Source organism: Fukomys damarensis, unplaced genomic scaffold, assembly GCF_012274545.1.
Source record: "Fukomys damarensis isolate Sample0158 unplaced genomic scaffold, DMR_v1.0_HiC HiC_scaffold_1, whole genome shotgun sequence".
Lineage (NCBI taxonomy): Eukaryota > Metazoa > Chordata > Mammalia > Rodentia > Bathyergidae > Fukomys > Fukomys damarensis.
The window spans coordinates 5,062,998-5,089,543 of NW_022900913.1; the positions used below are offsets into that span (position 1 = coordinate 5,062,998).

Here is a 26,546-nt window from a genome sequence, read left to right on the forward strand (position 1 = left end):
CAGAATTTTGAAGACAGAGAGGGGATTAGAGAGAGCAGGAAGGTGAGAGACAGGGATTCAGAGACTAAAAATGACCAACATGTGTTATGCAAGTGTACCAGTTCCCAAAATAAGCATTTCTATTGTGCATTGCAAACACACACACTAATAAAAATATTAAGAACAAGCTGAAATCAAATGTGGAGTCTTTTAAAATTAACAGACTATTACACAGAATATTTTGCATTTGAAACTCTAGGTGAAACTGTACATTTTCAGGAACACTGTCAAAAGCGATTCAAGAAGTAGAACCAGTAAACATGACAGAATTCTGACACGTCTACTCCTAGAACCAAGGCTGGGTCAGCAGCCACTGCACAGACACAGATCGTGAGCACACTGCTTAATGGAGAAAGAATTGTAGGCAGGTTTCTCCACTCCGCTGGGCAAAGTTTTTCTTTGAAAACATGAAATAGTAACTGCTACGTAGGATTATATTGAGGATAAATAAACTGCACACATGAGACCCTCGGACAGCAGGTGCATGGACATTAGCATGCATAGCGATCACCACCACCCCATCATCACCATCGTCATCTTCACCACCATCATGTTTATCATCAGAAAGCTTCATAATTGAGTTTACTAAACCACCAAGAAGAGATCACCCGATAAACCATTCCAGACCTAAGAAAATGATGCAGTGTTTCTGAACTCTACTTTATGAGGCCCTCAGTACCGTGATCCTGGGAAAGAATTAGGAGAGAATAGAGTCCAAGAAGATCTGTCGGACCTTTCATTTAAGTCGAGGAGCTTTCGGCAAACCAAAGTTCAGCCCATGGGTCTCCTTATCCATCTTTGGTCACAGGAATAACAAGAGTCCTCCTGCCTCTCAGATGAGGACTGAGACACATCCTTCCCTGTACCTGGCCTAGCCAAGAAGCGCCCTCTGGAGGCTGTGTTGGTGAGTCTGTGAGCTCCAGGCACGGGGCTGAGAGCCAGGGATTCTCTTGACTTCTGGCTGGGGAGTGAGAACGAAATTGAATTCTGAGCTAAGGTTTGCAAGCAAGTTAGGAGATGCCGGATGTGCTCCTGCGGTAGATGAGAAGTTCTAAACAGGGATCACATCCACAGGACATGACTCAGTGCTCAGTACATCGTTGGATCAGGTTTGAGGGTTGGTTTAAACTCGAGTTCTTATAGGTCTTGCTTGACGTGTGGCTGAGTAATCGTCTCTTGTAGCTGTCTGGGGTAGTGGCAAGGAAGCCTTCTTCTAGTCATAGTATTAGGGGCTTTCTCTCTGTACTGATTGCTTGCTTGTTTTCTTCCTCTGTGGCTCGCAGCTGTGTACTTATGGATGATTTCAGCTTGTTGCTGATTGGCACCTGGACCTTCCCTTCCATGCTGTCACCTGGGGGTGTCACACCTCCTCTGCTTCTGCACTATCTGACCAGTCTCACCTGCAGACAGTTCCCCTATGGTCTCAGACCCACCTGGCTTCTCCTTGGATGTTCCATTTGAAGGTCATCTTTGGTTACTTGCTGGTCTTCAGCACTTCTCAGGCATCTATGCTTGTATTAAATGAAATTTTAAAGGGCTTTTAATTATTTAAAAGGACACTCAGAAGTATGTCCAGTTTTTATAAATGAGCCTCTAACTGTCCTCAGTGGTAGAATCTTACTTCTTGGGTGTGCTTTTCATGTGCTCCCAGGATGCTTCCTTGTTCCTTGGCTGCTGAGCATAAAAGGCCTGCTCTGTGGGATCTTGGAGGAACTGTAGTAAACAGTCAGCTGCCTCTGTATTGAAGAACACTGAATCTTCCAGGGTGGGCCGGGAACGCTGGGGGAGCTCTGTGTTAATGGGTCCACAGGAGTGACGGTGGTGCATGAGCTCTCCCGTGCCATGTGGTGAGGAAAGACACGGCCAAGTGAAGCATGACGGTGCCAGGCGTGTAGTCCAGCCCCTTAGAAAGTGTCTTTTTCTGTCATAAAGAACTAATGCTTTTAGGACAGTTCTAATAAGTCACAGCAAGTTGATCAACCATAACCACACACAAATCTATGGGTAAATGATTCTTTTTGTTTGGATTCATTTTCATTTCTCACAATAATCAGTGAGGGTTTCAGTGCTCATTTCTTTAAGCCCCAGTGGAACCAAAGTATCTCTCATAGCTCTCCAGAAGGTAGGGGCAACCTTCACCCTAACTGTTGCTTTTTATCTCCTGGTAGAACATCCATCCTCGGCATTTCCTTCGGAGCTGCGTTCCTCTCCCTGGCCTTCATCCTTTTCGTCTGCTTCGCTGGACAGCTTTTGGTAGGTACTTCAGATACAAAATTTCTTTGAAAGATGTGTTTGTCTCACAAAAATGGATTTCATGCTTAAAACTTTCAAAACCAATTAGCTGGTTGATTCACATTCCTAAAGATACTTTGCAACCAAGGCCCTAGACAGAGGTATAAACGGAGAGGTAGCTCATAGACCACTAAAATGCTAATCTGAAGATCATTTAAAATGTTGGCTATCATACCATAAAATCATGTTTCAACACTTTCATCGTCTCCTTTAAGTTTTCAGAGTAGTTACTGCTGTGAGTATAATCATTACAAGAAGCTTCGCATCTATACGTTAAAAATAAAACTATTTGCATCCTCTGGTAAGATATAAAATTTTGGAGTGTTTCAAGATACCAAATGTTAAAATATCTTGTACTGGTGTTTTAAGCCAACCATTGTAGACTTTTTATTTAAATGCTAGTCCCACATATGAGAATTTAAAATTTTTTCTTGAGCACAGAACAAGTACAGGGATCTGTCCATAGTTCTATGAGAACTGTTCTGAGAAAGTCAGCAAGGAGCTGGAAGACCCCAGAGGTGAGCCATGGGTCCATTTTGTTCATTGAAGACAAGTTCAAACAGGAGAGGCTTGTAGATATATTCGCGTTTTTTCAAAACCATGATTCATGTGGCCAATTACACTTTGACTTAGGCAAAACAGAGACAGCCCACAGCTTGCCGTCTCATTACCATCCAAGGGCTCACTATACCATAATAGGTCAGTACTTTTCTCGGCCTGTGAGGTCACACTTTAGATCATCTACTCCTCCTATTGTTATTTTGGTTTTGTGTTGTTACTCCTGGCGATGTTGGTACAGTGTCACGAGGATTTGGAAAGTCCTGGTCCCTCTTCAAAAGCTCTGAAAAGCAGTAATCCTGGAGGTGACGCCCCAGTTGCATTCCAGTCTGATGAGCGGACAGCCTTCAGCCAAGATCCTAAAGCCTGCCTCTGTCTTTGCCTCCCAGGCCTCGCACCTTTGCAAACTTCTGTGATTTTGTTCACTATCTGATGGTTTAGGTGATTCAAATTGCCCTGAAGACTCCCCTCAAAATGGGTCTGTGGTTTCTGACTTACCGTAATGTACACAGTGTATGGAGTCTGGAAATCTGAAGGCAGTGTAGGCTGTAGAGAGGAGGAGTCAGGTCGCTAGTGACCCATTTTGATGGTGATCCTTGTCTAAGTTCTAAAATGTCTAATATGCAAGATGCCTGGATTTCCGTGTCCCCAGAGCCATCCCGCAGGTGAAAAAGCACACACTCCCCCAGCTCTCCCTTTCTCCTAGAAGTCCTCTGCAACTCAGTTCTCAGGCTTTTATTGTGGGTCCATTGGACATCTTCACCTTGTACTAATTAAAAGTTTACACTGTCATGCCTAAATTAGCATGCTTTTTCATTTTGTGTTCCAGGGCATACGGTCACGTGCATGTGGAGTGTGGTGTACATTAGGAGTTTGTCGTTTTCTTCTTTTCACCATCTAAGTTATTTTAGAAAAGCATGGGGCTGGAAGGGCAGGCTATCTCATGAGCAACTTCACCACCTTTGGAGTTTGTTTTGCTCTTCGCAAGCAGACTTGGCAGAATCTGGTCTCCCTGCTGCACCTGCCATGACCCTTGATCCCCTGAGCTCAGCCATGGCCCCTAAAAGCTGTCACAATGTCATCCGTAGCTCCTCAGGCCTCCCCTTCCTGGGGGCTTCCTGAGATCCGCAAACCACACACCACACGATCAGAAGTTCCTTTTGACTCAGTGGCATCTCGGAGAAAATATCAAGACTACAGACACACTGGTGCCATTTCCCTTCTCACAAGAAGCCTGTCTGGTGCCATTGGCCAGTGGGTGGAACATGCAGTCCTGCCCTTCCTGAATTTGAGTCACTCAACTCTGAGAAGGAGTCTCCCCCTAGTGGCCGGCTGTAATTCCTCATCCAGATGTGATCACTGCAAAATTCCAGAAGAAATTCTCTTCCCAAGAATAGGTTCTTTTTAGTGTTTAAACCATTCCAGTTTTAAGCTCTCAACAGCAAACTTAATGAGCAGCTGATTAATGAGCAGGTGAGAATTTAGCTGTGCTTGATAGTCCACTCTCCAAATGTAGTGCAAAACTATTTATCTCTTGAACATTCCACAGTGACTGTGGGTATTACTACACCCTGCCTGCTCAGTCCCTGGTCCCTTGAAAAACCTGCCATTTGCACAACTGTTGTTGAACAGTGATTGGCATTTGTTGATGAATTAAATACTAAGTTTATGCAGGAATACTTAATACCCCAGACTTACCTTCTATGAAAGTACGTTGTTACCTTTCTGAAAAAGTCAATGTCAAAAGCAGTATTGAGTCTAGCCGCGCTGGTATTCCGTTCTCTGTGTGCACCATTAGAGTGAGCTGCTCTTAGAAGGGTCACCCTGGCATGCACTTCTGTTCCCAGGCTTTGTCCTTGTCACTTTCTGTTACACAAAAGGAGCCACAGGACAAAATCACACTGAAACAGGGAGGTGATCTTGGTAGAGGCAGGGAGGGAACCTGGGGAAGGGAGGAGAGGGGAGGGCAGAGGGACCGAGATGTGAAACACATATGTACCAGCCCTGCAGGCTGCAGACAGCCACTGTGCCCACAAACACGCACTAACAGAATAATCTATTAGCTGCTTCATAGCTGGGCTCGATACAAAGGTAGAAAAGCATCCGAATGAACAAAAAGTGAACGTGGTAATGAAATGCAATTTTTTCCTGTTACAAGAAAACTATAGCTATTTGATCGGTAACATGATCTACAATTAGGTCAGGAAACTTCTTTGCAGTGACCACTATTTCTGTGAGAAGCCCAGAGCCTGACCCAGCTCATTTCCAGAGGAGTGAGCGCTGCTCTCTACCCAGCCTTGGTGCCGACTTAATGGGCTCTTCTGTGGGTACCATGGGACTGGGTTCTGCGCCACAGATTTTAGCCTCCATTTATGCATCTCATTTTGACCCCTAATTCTTTTCTGTTGTTTCCCCTTATGTGTAGTAAGTCCTCTAAGACAAGAATGGTTTGTAAACTTGCTTTCTGTCCTCTACGGGACCCGGCAGTGCTGTCCACACACACGTGTTCAATGTACAGGTGATCTCTGTATAAACGTTGCTGGATTCTGACTTTGCTTTCAGGGACTCTTCCCGCCCTCCTGTCCCCTGGCCCGTGGAGCCTCTCCCTGGTTTCTCAGGTGCCCAGGCAGAGTGAGACATGCCCCACAGTGCTTTGCAACCCTTCCTTCTGCACATGGCCTACATGGGGAGAGGTTCCATGTGCGGATGGATACGAGGATGGGACGGAGACTGTGGCTTGCCTCAGTGAAATGACTCACTCTGCAGCCCCGAATTCCTCCAGACTGATGGCGTCAGGCTGGCTTCTCAGATGGAAATAGTCTTCTAGCCTTCATGGGCTAACTCCAAAGAGCCACCTTTTCCTCCACCAGCTTCCCTCCTCCTCCTGGCTGGCCAGGCTTCCCATTTTGGATCCTACCGTTAGGCAGAGAGATCTGCCACAGTTCATCTCAGTGGTACTTCGTTCACTGTGGTACTTGGGGCACTTAAGAGACAGAATAAATATCTAATATCAGGAAAGTGAACAGTGACACCCCGATGCAGTTTCCTGGCACACTGCTCAGAAAATGGCCCAGTCCAGTTCTCACCCACATTGGACCCCTCCCACGCTTGACGCTCTGCCTCAGCTCAGGGAGGCTGCACCTCGCTCAGCATCTGCCCCGCTCCTGGCCTTGGTCATCCTGCTGTCCTCAGCACCAGGCCTCCTTAGGCTCCTCTTCTCTCCGTGCCCTGTGAGGGGCTTTGCTTTCTCTCTGATGCTGGTTAGCAGTTTAGAACTGGAACACTTGAGAGCAGAAAGGAAACCAGTGCTAACTGTGTCCAGCAGCTCAGTTTTTGGGTGGGAGGCCAAGGGCTCTGTGCTCTCGCCTGAGTTTCCAGCTCCAGTCATTCAGACTAAAGCTTCCCTCATGAAGAGTAACGCACAAGGGTCAGCCAGATCTCCAGGCACTTTGGAGCAGAACTATGGCTGTCATGACTGTGCTCCCTGTGTATGCCTTGTGCCCTTGCATTAGAACCTTCAGAATTGATCCAGAGGGCTGCTGGTGGGCAGGGTCCTCGTGAGGACTCCCAACCCCACCCCGACTGGAATTCATAATCGGTGAATATCACGCTAAAAAGGCCTTCTTCCTCTGCCAGACACTTCCCATACACTGGCTCATTTATCCTTATGATGGCCCTGGGAGCGAAGGTCCATGCTACACTTCATGACAAGGCCACTTCCCTTGCTCAGTGAACAGCACCACCGTCCCGGTACGGGAGTCAGAATTGCGAATAAAACTTGCCACTGTGAAAGCAGTTTCCAGAGGGTCAGGTGGCATGGAAAGTCCCCAGCAAAGGGGGCTCCGTGGTGGGCAGAGACGTCCCCGTTCACAGACACGGGGTGGCGCGCACCAAATTCACCCTGTGCTATCTGCCTGACCCAGGTCCCTCTGGGGAGACAAGGCGAGCTCATGTCACACCGTTCTCATCTCCTTTTCTCTGGTGTTCTCGTGTGCATTATTCCATTCCTGATCTAGAACGCTCGAAACAGTAACTCCATCTTAAAAGCCATTTAATAAAATGAAAAGATGTATTTATAATTGCCTTTGGGCTTTGAAAAAATACTCTTAAGAATAATGATACTTTGCAAAATATATCTATGCGCAGTAAAGCTTATCAAAGTGTTTTTGTTTGATAAACAATGAATTTTATCCAGGTAGAAATAAACTATAGAGATTTGGGCTCACAGTGTCATTGCAATTGGTGATAAAAGAACAACTATAGATAGTTCATACAGTAATTGTAATAAGTGCATGCTTACTGTCAGATTTAAGTTTCTAAACTACCTGAGATGGACTTTCATCTCTGAACCAAATACAAGAGAGTGACTCTAACCAAAAACACTACTAACAAAAAAATTCATCTTTGGAACAAGTATACCAGACTCAGCAAATGCCAGGGCTAGAAAGCATCAGAAGAAATGTTTTTCCCACTGTTGCTACCTTGTGCTTTGTGTAGCAGAGATATGACACCTCCTCTACCACGTCCCAGGCAGAGATGAGAACACAAACTCAGAAGTTGTCCTGGAAAGGAAAAGTAGGTCACACACTGGCAAGCAGGAAATCTTTCCACCCCAGGGGAGAGCTTTTCCCTTGAAGTCTGTTTTCTCTAATGTGAATAAAACATAGCAGCCCTCTTTCATTTGGATTTGTTGCTGTGCCTTTTCCTGTCTTTTTGCTCTCAGCTTCTCCTTGTTGGTGTGCAGGTTTGGTTGTATCTCTAGTAAACAAGTCTGGCTGTATGTGAGTGTCTCTCACCTCCAAGTCTCTCTTAACTATTGTGATCCTTTCACTTGTATTATATATAATCACTGTCACAGGCTACATGTGTGTGTGTGTGTGTGTGAGTGTGTGCGTGTGTGCGTGTGTGTGTGTTTTAATCCACCAGGTATCTTCTTTACTTTTACTTATTTTTTTCTCTTCTCTTTGCCCTCCTCTTTACCTATAGAGTTTGTCCTCTTTTATTCTCTCAGATAAGTTGGACATTGCATGTTCTAGTCTGATCTGTAATTTAGGTTTTGGTTATTGCCTTAAAACCTGTAAACTGTATACCTAATTAACAAGACCCATTAATACCTACATCTTTGGGATCAATACAAGGACCCTTTTCTAAGTCCAAGGATCTCTTCCCATTGTCCATGCTAGTATTATTTAAATTTTTTCTGAACTTGAGCTACCCGAATTATTCATCATTACCATAATTCTTGTTGTCAAAAATTTCTTTGCTCACTGTTCCTGCTGAATACTGTTTCTTCCTCTAGAAGTCACAAATGCTCACAACTATCAAGCACAGAATTGGTACTGAAAGTACAGAGAGACGCCGGAGAAGAAAGGACACACATTCATGGCAGACACTATTGCGGAGTTAATGCTGGGGGAGTGACCAGGGTATTGATTCTTAATTTTGTACACATAGATCTTCCATGGGGAAATAAAATCCTTATCAATCTATTTAGATTTTTTTAAAAGGAAAAATTCTACTGAAAATGTTTCCCCTTCCCCCGGCTCCCTTGTCCCTTTCTTAATTTGAATATCTTGCATTGGAAGCAACTGGTAGGTGCTTTAGCTATAAAAGTAATTCTTCAGAATTTAACTTAAAATTTATGAAGGTAGACTGCATCACGATTTCATTAGTACTCATCATTAAAAAATAAGATAACATACAAAAGAACAAGATGCATATATTAGGTAAAGTTTCATTAGTACAATGTTTTAAAGCTCAGAAAAGTCATAAACACAACAGAGAGGCTAAGAAATTTTTATTACTAGGAAAGCAAAACCTATGTTAAAATCTTGTCTGAGAAATACAGTGGTTTAGTTTTTTCATGAAATCATGTGCTTCTGAGAATTTCCAGAGGAGCATCTACTTCTCATTGAAATTGGTTGAAGACCTTGGTTCTGAAAGGCAGGGGCATATAAAGGTATAATTACCCATAATATTAATGTTCTGAAGACTTTCTCATGTACTTTGATTATCTAATTGCACTTGAATTTCTTATGGGGATATTTCTTTATTTCAGTCAATCATATGTTGTGAAATCAGCCCACTTCTCTCTTCAGCCCAGTGTGAGCCACAGCCCTTTCTCAGGACTGTGCTGAGACACTGGGGCACTGTCCTCATGGGACAGTCCTTGCTGACATAGTAGCCCTGGCCACACCCACAGCTGGTGGAGTAAAGTGAACACAGCAGGTCTTATTAGGCAGGAGGGACCCACCCAATGCTTGCTGAGTATGTTTGCTACCTTAATGAGAGACCCAAAGGGAAATCACCAAGGGACAGACAGGGTTGCTCCAGGCATGCCCTGCAGCAGAACCTGTGCTACAAACCTAGAGGTTGGGCTTTTAGTGTACACAGGAAGAAAGAACAGGCTCTCCTGGGCTTGCAGAAGATAAAAGCCAGAACTGAGACTCCTCAAGAAACCCGGAGCTTCAGAAGGCGGCTTCTTAACTGCAGAGAACTCCACCCACTCAGCAACAATGCACATGCTCAGGTGGATGTTCTGTGGCCACCTGGATTTCTAAAATATTGTGTATTCGGAGCACTAGGAGCACCCTGTTGTGTGACAAGTTTAAGGCCACCACCAAGCCTTATCACAGTTCTGAACTTGGATAAAAGTATGACGTGAGGAGCTGGCTCTCTATTTGCCAGGGAGAAGATGCCCTTTGGGCCCTGGCCAACTGCACCTCCTGCACCAGCTGCTCAGCTCCTGAGCCTCCAGTGCTCAGGGCAGTGCTAGTCAAGCCCCAACAGGCTCACAGGGGAATCAGGGAAAGGTCAGGTAAATCACCCAAGGAGCAAACATGAAATGTGGGCTTATGTGCAAGTTAGGCTGTGTGCTGTAGACAGACACCCTGCATCTTCTACATCTGGATCTGCAAGGAGAAAAAGACCAAGTGGAAGGAGGAGAAACAAAAGCTTGTATTGCTCTCTTACAAAGAGGTATAAAGCAAGTTGGTTTTTAGTCCCTAAAATAATTCTGTGAAATGCCATGTTTTCTTCATTGAAAATACGTGGAAGCTGACACTTCTCAGTCGTCCCCCGTGGTCTGTGCTGCTCTGCGGGCCTCTGAAAAGGCCAAGGAAGCAAATGCCACTGTGCTCCCATTTTAGAGGTGGAAAAACTGAGGTCAGAGAGGTTGAATACCTTGCAGAATGTTTCATGGCTGTGCGGGCCTCTGGCTGACCCTCTGCCTTCTAATCACCTCTGCTCTTGAATTAATCATGTTTGATTGTTGGGCTGACATTTAACATATTGCAATGCTATGTCAACAGCAGTCTTCAGAATAACAAGAAAGAAAATGTGAAAGAGGTAGAGCAATCTGGGTGGTGTTTTCTAGCTGTACTGAGCAGTGCTTTCCATTTGGCTTTTATGGGTGACACCTCAGATCTACCGCTAGATTAACTTAGTACAATAGATCCAAGGGTCTAAGTGCATCGTTTCCTTACTTGTTCCTCTGAGTTTTTTGAGTCATCACTTTTGTTTGCTCCCAGAACACCAGGCTGTGGGGCCACAGCCTCTTTAGCATCAAGGTTAAAATTCAGATTCCTGAGGAGGTCTTCAGGCGTGGCTGTCACATCAGATAACATCACGCCTGTGGTTCCCATGCCTCCTGGTAATGTCTGTACCTGTGTCCTGTCCGCTGTGCCTCCCTCCTCAAGTGGTGGCCCTCATGTCAAGGTGCTCTCATCTCTGAGAGTCCACCAAGCTATGTCTACCCCTTGGTAAGTGGGGAGAGGCCTGCTATCATCTGCTAAAGACCTCAGCTCCTTCTGGCAGCAAGAGAGCATTTCCAACAGCCAGGCTCAGAATTGTTCAGGAAAGCTAAGAAACAGAGCAACTGTGTGTCCTGCAGTGGGTGAATGGCTAAACCAAATGTGTGTGTGCTCACAGCTGGCTTTTGTTCAACTTTACAAGGAAATTCTGTCCTGTACTACACTGTGATGAGCCCTGTAGACCTGATGTGGAGTGAAGTAGTCAGTTAGACAAGGACAGTACTACATGAATACACTTCCATGGGGGGTGGTCAAGGTCAAAATCATGAAAATAAGAAGGAGAAGCACGGAATTGTGTAGGAAGAGGGGAAGAGGGAGAGTTGTTGTCCAATGGGTAGAGTTTGTTTTGCAAAACGAAAAAGTTCTAGAGATGTCACAGGGCAGAGTGAATGCAATCTATGTGGCTGCACTGCACACTTGAGATGATGTTGAAGGTAAATTGCGCATTGTATGTCGAGAGGCCAGGCATGGCGGTCACACCTGTCATCCCAGCACTCTGGGAGGCAGAGGTAGGAAGTTCTCAAGTTTGAGCCCAATTTAGCAAATGAGCAACATAATGAGACCTTGTCTCAAAATAAGAATTTAAAAAGGGCTGGGATACAGCTCAGTGTGAAGGCCTAGGCCCAACACCAAGGAGCACCGTGGGAGGAAGTCCTGCAGGACTGGATGTGGCAGAGCCCTCCCGCCTCAGCCCTGGGACCTCAGGACGTCATCTTTGCAGGTTCAGACACCACACTAAACCTGCGCGCTCCTTCTGTCCCAAGGGTCACCAACTGTGGCAGCAAAAGGGGTGGGAGACCAGCATGGCATGCTGGTCTGTTTTCTCCACGAATCAGCTGAATGCGTACTTGCTGTTTCTGATGAGACTCATGTCCCGGAGTGATTTAATTAACCAACATCTTCCCTTACTTAAAAACACAACTCTGGGTCTATTTTATAAGACTTCTATGAATATCATAGCATTACATCCTACAAATTCAATTTGTTGAATTTAATTAATTAAACAATTAATTTGTGATGATGATACCAACACTCCTTAGGTTTGTTAACTGGTCTACATCCCCAGGGGAGGACAGTATCCACTCGTTTAATTCACGACCCGTGTTGGCGCCTCTTGAGTTTTTAACGTTGTCATCGCCTCTCCTAACCATGAGAGGACCCACTCAATAGCACAGCATTTCCTTTTCTTTTTCTCTCTCTTTCCAGCAATGCAGCAAAAAGGCCTCCGCCTCGCTCATGTGGCTTCTGAAGTCCTCGGGCATCATTGCAAACCGGCCCTGGCCACGGATCTCCCTCACTGTGGTCACCACAGCCATCATACTGATCATGGCTGTGTTCAACATGGTAAGGCCCAGGCTGGGCACTCTCACCTCTGGGGGCCTGTGGGGCCCAGTATTGGCATAGTACATACCCATGGCTCCTTTGGTGACACCGGTTACACTAAGCATCTCCCGGCTGCAGCAGCAGATATCTAAGGTGAAGGGTGGACTTGCCCAAGCCACCCCAAGAGGGAGGGAGGCTCCTCAGAGAACTTTCCTGCTTCTGTGTGCCTGGAAGTTGCCGGCAAGCTCTGGGCATGACAGGAATTCTGCTCGTGAGCCTGTGGGAGCCATTAAACTAGGAAGTGAGGCGAGCAGTCAGAAGGCCTGATTCCCAGCCACAGCCCCACCGTGGGAAAGGTCTTCATTCAGCTGCAGAGGCTCCATCTCCACTTCTTGAAAGTGAGGGCAGAGACTTCTCCTCTGGGGCAGTTCTCAGAATCAACTGAGCTGATGTTCCCACCACCCTGAGGACAACACTATGCTCTTTGTAAGCAAAGAGCCAACTTCTGGGGCCAGGGATTTAGCACAGTAGTGCCGCCACCTGCCTCATAAGTGCAAGGTCCTGAGTTCAATCCCAAGAACCAAAAATAAAATAAAGAACCAACATCCACTCCTACTGTTAGCATCACCATTGTTACTGGTCTCTCCCTCAAAATAGGCAGTCCATCAGTATACTTCATGATGCATTCCTCCTTCTCCTCCTCCTCTGCTCACCACCATCATCATCGCCGCCACCAGAAAGTGCCTTGGCAGTTTGTGTGTTGCAGAGTGTGTGACACAGCCAGGGAGACCCATCCCTAAACCATCCTGAAACACACTGTGGATGGTGACAAAAGCAAATACAAGGGCAAGGAGGAGCCAAGAGAGCCTACTCAGCTGAGGATGGGTGGGGAGAAGGCATTCACCCCTGCAGAAAAAGAGGAGCAGGAGAAGGTGGATAGCAGGTGCAGAGGCAGGACTTTTGGATCTAAGACTTTTAGATCTAGGATCTAAGAAGCAGTGAGGATAGACTCCAGAAGTGGACAGAGACCCCAAGTGTTTACATGGGATCGACTCTCAGTGTCTTATTGAACAGCCCACACTTCCTCTGAGGCACCTGGAGATCAGGAGAGGCCCATGCCACCTGGAGCTGGGGTGAGGTGTGGGGGGTCTTGCCATCTGCTCATCCTGCCTAGAAAAGGATCTTGCAGAAGGGGGACATGGCATAGAAGCTTCCTTCTCCCCCTCCTCCCTGCCTGCCCTGGTGGGTGTGTGAGATGCCAACAGGGCAGCTAATGGACCTGCTGCTGCTGTTTTATAAAATCAGTGAGCAGCCCTGGGCTGGTCTCCTCGTCCTCCTGGACCCTGGCAGCACTGAGGCCCACTTCCTGCTGTGTGGATGATAGCACCTTGCTAAGGGATGGAGCCTCGTCTTAAGCCTCCCAGGCATGCCAACCAGCACCCCTCCAGATGGAGGGGGAAGCAGCCAGGAACTGGGGCCACGTCTGGACAAGGACAACATCCTGGAGAATGGCCCTCTCTGGGAGGATTTTAAGATGCCAAGGCTCAGGTGGAGGCTTCTGTCCCCAGCCTGAGGTGCTTGTTGGCCTATGGAGGGGCAGCAAACTCGGGCTGGGGACAGAGGGTGGGAGGCTCGAGAGAGGGAGGAGGACTTTCCGAAAAGAGCCCCACTGCTGGTGTGTTAGCGGCAGGACATGCCTGTCTGCGGTGGACAAGTGATGTTTGGGGATCGTGAAGACACCATGGGGTGATGGGCAGAAAGGCAGGTGAGGGACACTGGTTGGAGGCTACAGACACAGGAGTGTGTTTCTAAAAGGGGGCTTCTGTTGCTCTGCTTTGTGACCTGCATCTGTGCACCATGCTGCAGCACAGAGCCCGGTCCCCAGAGGGCACAGCATGTGCCCAAAGCAGTGGGGCACATTGCAGCTGCGGGAGCTGGCTGAGCCAGAAGTCAACTCCATGGGAGAGCAGCGAAACAGCAGAGTCCAGCTGTCCTGAAGCCACCAGGGAGGGTGCGTGTCCTGTTTACTTCACTTAAGGAATATGGCCTCAAAGTGCACCAATATAGCTATAAATGTGTCTAGTTTCTCATTTATTATAGCTGAGTAGTATTCCATTTTGTTAAAAAAAACTTACACATCTTTATCCAATAACCAGTTGATGGACAGCATTTGGGCTATTTCCAAGATTTAGCTATTACAAACTATGCCGCTATAAATGTTGCTAGAAGATAGGTTAGGTAGAACTCTTGAAGACATTGGTGTTGGAAAAGACTTTATGAACAAAACTTCATTCTCAGTGGAACTAGCACAAAGAATCAACAGCTGGGATCTCATCTTATTTAAAAGCTTCTGCACAGCAAGAGAAAACCACCAAGAGAGTGAAGAGACAACCTACAATGTGGGAAAAAATTCTTAACAGCTGTTCCTCAGACAAAAGTCTGCTATCTAGAATATATTAAAAACTTTAAAAAATCAGACACCCCCAGATTTAAAGACCCCATCCAAAAATGGGAATCTGAAATGAACAGATATTAATCAGATGAAGAAGTAGAAACAGCAAATCAACATATAAAAAAGGTTTAATATTACTGGTCATTCGAGAGATGCAGATGAAAACAACACTGAGATTCCACCTCACCCCAGAAAGAATGGCTGCTATCAAGAAATCCACCAATGACAAATGCCGGCAGGACTGTGGGGAAAAGAAACCCTTCTCCATTGTTGGTGGGAGTGTAGACTGGTGCAGCCATTGTGGAAATCAGTGTGGAGATACCTCAAAGAAATAGGATTAGCGGTCTCATTTGACCCAGGTATTCCCTTGCTGGGTACCTTCCCAAAAGAATTAAAAGCACCATATCACAGTGATATATACACACCTATACCATGTGTTTTTATCTATCCAACAGTCAGTAAACACATAAGCTGTTCCTGTGTCCTGGCTATTATGAATAAACACTGGAGTACACAGGAAGACATTTTTTGAGGAGTTTTTTCTTTACTTATTTTTCAAAATGTCCTAGGAAAGTGCTTCCTGTGTAAGGAGTAACCACTCATTAGTTCTTAAACGAGTGAATGAAAGCATAGCAGGTGAACAAATAGGCAAGCACACGCTTTCAAAGAGAATACCTTTCCTTTTGTAAAATCTGGTTTGCCTTATCACCAAGATAAGGGATCTGTCCAAGATTTATCACTTAATTTTTTATAAGAATGTAAGTGAGAAGCATCTGACTTGAGAGCTAAGCATGTTTCACGTGTGGTAACAGCCAGTGGAGTCACCGTCTATCAGTCTGACAGGCTGAGCGTTTAGGCGGAGGCTTCTTATCCACACTACCTGTGATCCCTTGGGGAGGAAATTCACCGTCAGGACTGGACGTGCGTTTCCCAGTGCTGCTGTCTGTCCTTGCAAACCAAGGCGCCGCTGCCGAGGGAGGTCGAGGGGCTTCTGGAAGACGCAGGCGCGGAAGGGTGGACGGCCTTGGAGAAGGAAACTAAGAGTTTCTGTTCCCTCTGCTGAGCAAGGAACCAGCCGATCCGCCTTCCTTCCTTCCTTCCCGACCCTGCAAGGAGAAGGGGAGGAACCAAGTCTGCTCACAGTTACTTCTTCCCTCTGGAGGAGAAGGGCCGCAGAGTTGAGGTACAGAAGCGAAGCGATTCCCTGCGCTTGTAGCGCTGTTTGAGAGGTCTTGGCAGCAGCGGAAAGGCTTGTCGCCGCGGGGCCTGCCTTCCCTCACAGCCGAGGTGCAGAGATGCCTGCAGCTGCTGGGCCCGGCTGGGGCCAGGCAGTCTCGGGCCCCTGCCCTTCTCCAGGGCAGCGTGCAGCATGCAGACCCCGAGAGCCCCGTCTTCGCTGCGCATGGTTGCGGTGCCCACCAGAGTGTGGAGCGTTACATTTCCCCTAGTATTTCCTTGGGGAAACTCATTTTCCAGGCTCGCGGAGCCCATCTTGGAGTTGCAGCCCAGTATCTTCCCCAGGTCTCTCTCCCGCTGGGGCGATGTCTCCATAGCAACAGCACACCTTGAGTTTGTGGCCGTGGCGTGGGCACCTGCTTACTCCTCCCTGGGATGAAAACTGAACTTCCCGAAAGTCTTAGGCTCATTCGGGTCCTCACACATCAGCCCTGTGCTTTCTCTTAGGGATTAAAACAAGGATGTTTTCATTTTCTTTTTTGATCTTAATGTTTATTTTTGTAACACGTAGCATGAAATATATCGTTTAACTACTTCTGCGTGTACAACTCAGCACTGTTCGGTACATCTGCGGTGTCGCACACTCACCACCACCCAGCTCCACTTCAAACACAAACTGACACCCGTGAGAACCAGCGCCCTGTGCCTCCCTCCCCACCCCGCACCTGGCCCACGGCTCTCTGTGCCGATTCCAGTGACTCCCTTAGGAACTCCGTGAGGTCTGCCTGAGCCCCTTGTCATACTGCTGCTGGGTGCTCATTCTCTTTTTGCTGCTACAGCCCCCCTGCAGCTGGCAGGCCTCAGTTTACCATGCATTTTTCCAACCAGCTGACAGCCGTTACTACCTGTATCTCTCCCATCACCTACCTTGACCTTAATTAGCTCAGAGCGGGGGCTGTGTCGGGATCTTCTGAAGCCGCGGGAGCACCTGGGACCTTCCTCTGCTGTTGACTAAGAAGGGGCCTGACCATCCCGGTGGAAGTCACACATGACTTTTCATCGCTAGGATTTCTTCCCGAGTCTACATTTTAACAGCCCTTACAGGAGCCGGGGTCAGCAGAAGCGTGCTTTCAGAGGACTGGCTTTCTAAAATCCCATTACACTCTGATAGTGAGAGATACAGTGTCTCTGTCAGTTCCACGTAAAATGAATTTTGAGATTTTTGCAAAGTATTTTAAACATCTGATGTTCGCCTATGTGATACCAAATACCTCACTGAAAAGTGGAGAAAAACAATTAATAATCCATCTTATTTTCAAATACAGCCTTTCTTGGTATCAAGTTGCAAATGACCTTGTTTTTTGTTTTTGGTTTTGTTTTTTTTTTCAGTTTAGCTTGTGGGCAACTGTCAGAATCATGTCTGAGAAGCTGCCATTGTTTTTCTGACACTTTGACAGTGTCACCATGTGACTGCCCACATCGTTTTGCAACTTATTTTGAGAAGCTTCTAAAAGATCTATTATAAATTAATTGTATTAAATATGTGAGCCCCACAGACAAAGAGTTAGCTTTAGTTAATTAGGAATCCCTCTGTACTTCTAATTCCAACCAAATGGAAAGCACAATAATGTCATTAGGTGTAAGACAACGTAAGAAACCGTGCATTCATGATTTAACATGATTGAAAATGCATAATTCTGATGTATTTCAAGTTGTCTAAGAAATATAAATTTTTGAAGTAAAGCTAAATAGGTGTGGTATTCTTTAGCATGTTAGGAGGATATCTGGTTAGGATGACGATATCATTTTTTTAATTATATCCAAAGATTTAATCAAATAAAATGATTCCAACAAAGAATTCCATTTAAAAATGCAATTCTTGGAATTCATTCTGTGGAAAAAGTTGAGGCCATTTTACTTGGAAGAAAGAAGGACAAGGAATGAGAAGAATTTGTTGATTTGGGGATATTTAATGAATGCTTTCTAGTGTTTCTAGATGGACCTCTGGGAGCAGTCTTCTGTTCTTTCATTGGAAGTTTCTGTGACTTTCAAATTGACCCCATCGTGGTATTGTGTAGCATTCTTGGGAACACAGGGTTTTCATGAGTTATGTTTCTTTCTCACAGCAAGAACTTGATGCTTCTTCTTAACTTATTGATGTGGCCATATAACCAAGAAGCTTTTTGTTAATTATCTTAAGATCCTGGGTGCCTAAAACTAACCTGAGTAGGAACCCCCCGAACCAAGCAGTCTGGTTTTATTTGTCATTTTTTGTTTAATGTTTAAATCTATTGAATTTTGAATCTGTCAAATCTGAATTTATAACATTTTAGACCTCAGTATTTACCAAGCAATACTTCATGTTTTCCCCTGATAATAACTTTACCCAAAGAACTAGCGCATTTTTTGGCTCAGTGCAAAGTTGTGCATTTGTTATAAATGCTGAAGCATTTAATAAAAGAATCTGAATTTCTTTGATTTTTAAATTAGCACTTTGCTGCATGTTATCAAATCACATAAATGGTAGAAACACTACATCTAGTGTCATTCTTGGACTAGGAGAGCCGTCTCTCCCCAAAATACTAAATAAGTATCTTCCTGTCTACCTAAGTAGATATTTGACAAGAACTATGCCATGAAAAGAATTAGAAATACATGAATAGACACAAATAGAAGCAACTATGGAAACATACAGGACATTTTTACTTTTAAATGTTGAATATGAATATTTAGCCCAAGGCAGAAAACACAACCTGGAGTTAAAGAGGACATTAATTTCTCTCAGTAAAAGGAACCTGGCACAAGTGATGATTTCTTGGTTAGTCTTTCCAGAATGTTTCTATGACTTTCAGCTCTATCACTGTGCAGCGGTCCTTGGTGACTGGGAGAGACACAGGGAGGGAAGCACAGGAGGCTGTCTCTCCTGCCCTGCTACCTGTTTGACACTGATGATGTTACTGAACATTACGTACGCGCTAGTTACTGTCCTCCCTGCTTGCTATTATCTATTTTGTAAAGCAGAAGGGGACCAAGAGCTGGAGAGAGGGGACAGGGGAAGTAAAAAGAATTCAGATGTGTTTTGTTCATGTCCCAACTCCCCACGCTGAATCTAATCCCATGTACTTCAAACACGTACTGATAACTTTTTCCATTGTTCATTGGTACATTTTAGGAATACATTGTGGATACATTCACCTAAAGAGGAAGTAAGGAGGAAGATGGGAGAAAGGGAAGAGGGGAATGAAAAATATGTAAAAATTTTTAAAAATAAAAAAGAGCTAATCAGCTTTATCTTTTCTAGATTACTTTTTGGTTTTTAGCTATAACCGCCTTTCCAACAGTCCCATCCTCTCAGATCTGTAACCCTTCTTGATCTGAACTTCCAAGCACTCACAGACAATAGATACAAATGCTGGGATCAGCGACTGCCTTGTGCCTATGAAATTAATTTCCTTTCTTAAGATCAAAAACTTGTGGAACTGTATTGACTTTTTACTGTTTGGACTAAGAAAAGCAAAGATACTACAGGAACGTGTTCTGAAGGCGCCAATTCTGTGGTGGAAAGTTTCACTTCTGTGTATGTGGCACCGTCAGCTAATCTGCCCCTCTTCCCTATCCTGTATATTTTTAATATTTAACACACGTCCTTCCATTTTCCTTGGAATTGAAGATGTAGAATTGTCTACTGAATGTGAAGTGTAGAGTAGTTACTTAGGAATACCAATTACCAAAACTTCAAAAAGGAGAAAATGAAAACCAGAAGCATTTGAAGGTTAGAGAAAGCAAGTGTCCACACCAACAATGCTGCCGACTACACACAGGCAGCACAGTCCTTCCTAGCTGCAGCTCCCTCCTGCTGTCTATTTTTATCTGATTTGCGTGAATTCGCTTTAAACAATCATTTCTCTTTGCAGTTTTTCTTGAGTGACTCCGAGGAGACAGTCCTTCCAACTGCCAATGCATCAGACACAAACTTTTCTGCCTCACCTAGCCAGGCAGCGGTTCTGCGTGCACAAAATTTATTTTTCCTCCCGGTAAGAAGATCACACTCATCATTGCTCTTGTTGTTTTCCTGTGTGCCATCAGCAGCCTACCCAGAATAATAGGGTGTTCAGTTCCACATGTGACTTTTCTGTTTCCATGTCAATCCCTGAGCCGATCCTGAATTTATAAATATTAGCTGTGGCCCATTGGCTCCGTTGAACATACATCTGCAAACTCACAGTGTCATTTTGATGCTGTCGCCCACAGTGCTTGTCCTTACTCTCTCAGAGCAATATGCTTCTCGCCTGGACCTTGTCATGTGGTATCCAAGGCTGTGTTCCTGAGCTTCTAGGTTCCTGCTTACAGATTTTAAATATTATCCCTCTACCACTGTGACAGTGGGGTATAGTCTCCGGGTCCTGTTTCCCCAGTGGTTCAGTCCCCAGAGTTCTTGTTAATTGACTCAGTGGGACCAATGGCACAGAGGGCCTTGATTGGAATTTCTAAATTTACTGACGCATCAGTCTTTTTACTGAAAAAGAGTTAAATTAGTTACTGACTGCGTTAGAGTTTCTTTTGTTCGTGAATTGTTTGTGGAAAGAAAAATGATTCTATCCTCTTCCTCTTGTTTTCTGAAAAATCATCTAAAAGAAGCACAGATTATTCCTGTTTAATTTTTTGCTCAGGCTTCAGTTCAGTGTGAACTGTTTGGGAGATGTATGTAGGTATTTTAATATGCACACTTTCAAAGCTTTCTACCAATATTTTTTAACTTCATTAGCTGTAATAATAGATTCTTTACCTATTCTTCTTTTAGTGATTTGCTCTCTTGATGTTTTGCTTTTATCTTTTTTCTCTACCTGTCATCGTTTTAATTTCTTGGAAGACTCACAGTTCTGTGTTCAGAGAGCAGAGGCTTTTGGTGCTCTTTCCAAAAGGTTTCTGAAGCCATTACTGGCTCGTGAGTAAGGTGACAAGTAGCAGTGTTCCCAGTAGCAGTGTCCCCAAGGATCAGGAAGAAAGGGACTTTAGCTTCATCCCTCATCAAGGTCCTTATCCTCACTTTAAGTATTATCATAAACCCTATTGAGGATGGGACTTTGACTTTTCTACCTACTTTTCATGAAAAGTAAGAAATAGGACTCATCACACGGGCTCATGGGCTGTAACCTCCCTGTGAGCAGTTTGTGCTTCCCCTCTGCCCTGGGGAAGGATGCCAGTGGACTGTGCGGTTTGTCTGCTCCTATGGCGAGGACGCTAGCATCCCCGCAATCCTAGGCCAGGGGACCCTTGGGAAACCAATTCTTCCAGCATTCACATAACAATTTACATTTAAAAGTTTGTGCTTTTCAGTGGAAAGGAAGTATAGCTGAAAGCTTTTCATAACAAAAAACTTGCCACTCAGTATATTTGAGTAGAATCGCTCACCATGTTTGGCATCACTAAAAGAATGAGGTCAGCCCTGTGGTTTTATTTAGATGAGTCAGTGTATTGAAATTAAAGTAGTTTAAACCCCCAAATGGGCAAAGGTAGCATTTATTCAGCTTTAAAAGATTCTGGAAAAAGGTGGGCAATAGAGTCTTGAAAAGGCAGGTAGGATATAATTCACAGGCTGCTCCTGTTCCAGTCAGGGGCCCTGAGAGAGTGGGGATCCAAGAGCCCCGCTGGTGGGTCCCTCTGCTGGGAAACTGCATGGCTAACTGTGGCCTGCAGGAGACTGGGGAGTTACTGAGGTCACCCTGGCTTAAAAAGGTGGGCAATAGAGTCTTGAAAAGGCAGGTAGGGTATAATTCACAGGCTGCTCCTGTTCCAGTCAGGGGCCCTGAGAGAGTGGGGATCCAAGAGCCCCGCTGGTGGGTCCCTCTGCTGGGAAACTGCATGGCTAACTGTGGCCTGCAGGAGACTGGGGAGTTCCTGAGGTCACCCTGGCTTCCTCCTTAACAGACCCACAGGAGCTGCACGCACATGTGTGTGTGTGTGTGTGTGTGTGTGTGTGCATGCGTGTGTCTGTGTGTTCCACAGGTGTACACTCCCCTCCAGCCCTGTGTTACCCAAGGCTGACAATCGAACAGTGACTCATTCATGGCTGATGATGGCATAAAGTGACGTAAACCTTCTTAATGCTCATTTCTGTAGCCACCAGAAAAAACAAAACATAAAAATAGGGCAAGTTTTTACCCCACAAGTCTACTAGAAATCATTCTTTGACCTGTGAAGATTTACCCATAGGGGTATCTGTCTCAGTGTTTATCTAACGACAAAAAGGAAAGAAACAAAGATTAGAAAAAGCAGTTTTGCAGTAAATTTCATTATAAACACACAATAAAATTATAGCTATCATTTACAAGACATAGAAATGTTTAATAATATATATATATATATTCATGATAAATTATTAATTAAGAGGTATAATTTTAAACTATTCCAAACAGCATAATAAAAAAATCTTGAGAGATAAGCAGATATAGTAGTATTAACTAAATGTAGATGTTTGGGATTATCAGATATCTTTATTTTCATGAATCCTTTTTTAAAAAGTACTAGTTTTGAACACCAGATATATTATTTCTGCAGCAGGGAAAAGGGTCATGTTACATTGTCAAGCCATAAAGAATAATCACTTCATACTGGAGCGGGCATTTTATAGGTATTATGTCACTCCATTCAGTAAACTGCCCTGTGACATAGATATTGGAATTCTGATCTTTCCCATGAGTAAACTGAGGCCCAGGGAGACTTCAGTAAATTCCTCAAGGTAATAACAACCACTCGCCATAGAATACAAATGGATTTCATCAATTACACCAGAAGTGGTAAAATGTCTGGTAATTGGGCTGTTACTAAGTACACTGTGGTAGAGGTCAGCTCAGCAGCCCACTTAGTCCACTGCCGGAACCCTTGTCCACCTGCTCTTCTGCCCGGTGTGCTGAGTTATGCTGTAGACAAGCCTGGTCCTCAGGGCCCCAGGCTTTTCTCCTTTCCTCATGCTCCCTCTTCTGTGCACCCCTTTGTGGCAGTCTGCAGGTTTCCAGCCTGCCTTTCAATACACTTTGCACATCCTCTAAGCATTTTAGAAAGGCAACTTGATAGAAAATGGACTAAAGGATACTTATCATTAACAAATAAGATATGATAAAAAACTACAATAAGGTATATGTTCAAATAAAAAACACTTTCTACAGAGAAAAAACACATTGCCATTAATCCCCCTCAAAATACTCCACTCACTTTGAAAATACTCATCCCATAATTCTTGCCACTTTCTAAAGCAATTCTGAAAGTCCTGTTCCTTGTGTGTCTTTACTTGTGTTGTTATGGCTGCCTGGAGGCTCTGAATCTACTCAGATGTGTACCTTTCATAGCCATTTTCACTTTAGGAAAGAGCCAGAAGTCTCATAATGCCAGATCTGTTGAATAAAGTGGATGGAGACAAACTGTGATGTTTTTATGCTTGCCTTTCTGTTGGGTAGCACATGGAAACATCATTGACTATATTTTTTAATCACATCTTGTGCCTTCGTTACTTTTCCCATTACTGAGACAAAATACCCAACACCCAATGTTAAATGAGGAAAGGTTTATTTCAGCTCACGGTTTGTAGATGTTTTAGTCCATTGTTGGCTGGCTCCAAAGCAGGGCAGCATGGTAAAGGGACATCACAGAGGAGAAACAGTTCATACTATAGCAAGCAGAAGGCAGCAAGCAGCAAGCAGTACTAGCTGCAGCAGCTGTCTTCCTTCTCTTCCTGGCTGTAAGTCCATCCAGGCTGTAAGTCTATTGATTGGTGTCATCCTCATCCAGGGCGGGGCTTCCATTAGCCACACCAATAACCATGCTGAGTCATTGAAAGACTAATCCACACACCCTTAACCCTAGCATCACACCATTAATCCACACGCAGACATCCTAGGTCCAGCCACTTCCAAAAAGCTCCACCTATGAGTTCATGAGGCTTTGGAAGGACATCTAGATACAAGCCATAACCCCTTATAAACCCACTCATGAAGGGGATTTCCTGAGCTGCTTCAGAAAGTGACAAGAAAAGGGGAATAAGAATAAGTGTACATATTTTAGTAGATGTTCCTGAAATATAAAAACTTAGCAAATGCTAAGAATGAATTTTAAATTGTGAAATCTTAAGCCTATTTTATTAGGCATTTACACACATTTCAAACTAGGGGTACTGTGGGAATCTTTATAATCCCATTCCAGCTCCCAGTTCCCGCAAAGCTCACATACACCCCCCTGATACATTACACACTCTAAGAAGTGCATCTTTATTTGCCCTTCTCATTCTTTATTCCACCCCACCAATGGATCACTTTCGGTAGAATGATTATTTGGAAGAATAATTTTAGCAGTAGAGCCATTGTAAGAATTGAAACTTGCAACAATTTGTAGTAGTAATAGCAGCATCTGCACAGCTTCCTGGTCCAGCACAGGGACCATATTTGATAGTACTTGGTGTTTGTGAGAATTCTCTGAGGGGGATGTTGTCATCACGTCTACCCTGAGTGACACAAGGGAGGAACAGGATTGTCTCAGGTGTGCAAACGAGCTGCTCTGGCAGGTCCTGACTAGACAGCGGCATTAATGGGTGCCCCGCCTTTACCAGAGCCAGATGCCTTTACCAAAGCCAGATCCCACGGTGATGGCCAGGTTCCAAGGATTGGTTTTAGGACCCTGGTGTATACTAAGGGTCAACCAGTTTACGAATCAGAGTTTCTCACTCTTACTGTGAGAAGGCTGTATTTTCACTTTATTTTGTCTAATTTCCAACCTGTGATGGACTAATACTTTTAAACAGTGAAAAGACAGATTACCAATAAAAGGAACTAGAAAAGAAGACATAAGCAAGGCAAGTCCATGTTAGAGTCATTAGAAATAAGCACACACTGTCCAAGTGCTGTCTGTGTTCTGACCACATCTTCCAGGGCAGCCTACACAGCTTGCTGGCCCTGTAGACTCAGTGCAGTCCCACAGACGGCACTGAGTCCCACAACTGCAGAACTCCCAGATGAGCAGGTCTGGCACCCATGTGCCTGTGGGTGAGGCCCATTTCTCCCTGTGCTGTTGTTCAAATTTCTCATGATTCTGCCATTTTCCTACACCAGCCGTACGATCCCATCATGACCCTGTCACTACCTGGCCTCCTCCTGTCCTCTGTGATGAGTGGAACCAAGGTCAGATAGTCGAGTCCTGGCATCAGACAACTGAAGAAACTGCCCACAGCTCTGAGCAGCCCATAAGATGCTGAACCCATAAGTGAGGAGAAGCCTGGGGCTTCCATGCAGAGGATGTGGTAACTACCCAAAAGTGAGCCCAAGGTGTCATCCAGGGGAAAGGCTGGGCACCTTCTGAGAGCAGGAAAGTCGGGTGCAAATCTCCATTTGTTGAGGAGTTGTGTTAATTCCCGCGGAGTTCTGCCACTCACCTGAGTGCACCTGTAGCTAATGGCAAGCCCTTTTGTGATCACTGAGGCTGTTTCCAGTTCTGCTTCTTCCCTGAGACCAGAACTGGTGGGGTGATAGCATCTTGGTCACAAATGCTTTTCATACAGCTTCGTGGAAATGACTGTAGCCAAGGAAGTGCAAGGAAGAGTGAGAAGGGCAAAAGCAAGCAGTTGACACAAGGCTCATCCAAACGATGAGACTAAAATTGAGTAGTTTACAAAAGGAGCTGTTTTTTTAAAAAAAAATTACCACACACCAATCTGTTGTATTTTATTAAAATTCTCACTTTATTGAGTATTCTCTCTGTTTGAGGGAAGCTGAAATAATAATCCCACCCCTTAATTTCAAAACTCCCTGATGCAGCAAATAAAGGCTTTCTGTGCATCACCGTGACTAGGCTTTGTTATCTCTCTGTGCTTTGCAGTGTTCCCAAGGAATGACACTGTCACCCCCACTTCGCAGATGGGGGCATTACAAGACAGGCAAGTTGAGTCACTGGCCAAAGTCACCACTGCCCTGCCTCCAGCCTCACACTCCATGCTTGCAGTTTCTTCTGGTACCTGTCAGATTTTCAAGATAGTCATTATTGACCCTGGTCCAAGCTTTTACTTTAAGTCCTCTCTGTGGTAGATAAACCTTCTGGTTTATGAGCCCTCTTTTAGCAAATGTCTTAGTTTTCTCAGTGCTGAGAAAAAAATAACTGACACCCAAAGTTAAAGAAAAAAGGCTTATCTCTGCTCACAGTATTTGGAAGTTTTAGTTCATAGTTGGCTGGTTCCAAGGGAGGGTGGCGTGAGAGAGGGAATCACAGATGGGAAGAGTTCATGGCAGGCAGAAGGCAGCAAGCAGCAAAGTAGTGAAGAAGCAGCAAGCAGTAACCACAGCAGCCCCTTTCTGCCCCTTATTGTTTACCCAGAACTGTGCCAAACCTATCAGTGGACTAAGTTAGTCTTCACACATCTCAGAAGCACAAACTCTAGATCCAACCACCTCTGAAAAGCCCCACCTATGACTGCGTGAGACTTTGGGGACATCTAGACACAGCCATAACAGCAAAGATCTGGGCTTTCTTACGCTTTGATCAGAATTGTCTGCTATGATTTATATCCTCATAATGAATTAAATAATTTAATGACTGAAAAAGATTCCATGTACTATAATTTTTAATTCATCAACATATAAGGGGTTTATACTTTTTTCATTTTCAAGACACAAATGACATTTATTTATGATCATGTCTTCATTGTAGGCTTCTTTAAAATTTCTGATTCTGTAAAGTATTTGGCAATGTACATGCTTATTTTTGTTTAGTGTGCCAGGCTGGGTCAGAAAGCCATGGAATGAATAATTCTCATGAATCCAGTGTACTTGGGCATTTACCACTGGATCATAGGGTAGGAACAGGTATCCACCTTCACAGCCAGTTTACAAAGTTGACCCCATGAACTTGGTCGTGGT

At 44.7% G+C, this 26,546-nt stretch overlaps 1 protein-coding gene across 1 annotated transcript in view; it reads left to right on the forward strand.

The window, feature by feature from the left end:
- Adcy2 (adenylate cyclase 2) overlaps positions 1–26,546 on the forward strand; it is a 371,910-nt gene that overhangs the window by 298,385 nt on the left and 46,979 nt on the right. The window contains exons 15-17 of the mRNA XM_033758687.1: positions 2,208–2,292; positions 11,907–12,044; positions 19,566–19,736. Coding sequence (XP_033614578.1) covers positions 2,208–2,292; positions 11,907–12,044; positions 19,566–19,736 — 394 coding nt within the window. The remainder of the gene's footprint in view (positions 1–2,207; positions 2,293–11,906; positions 12,045–19,565; positions 19,737–26,546) is intronic.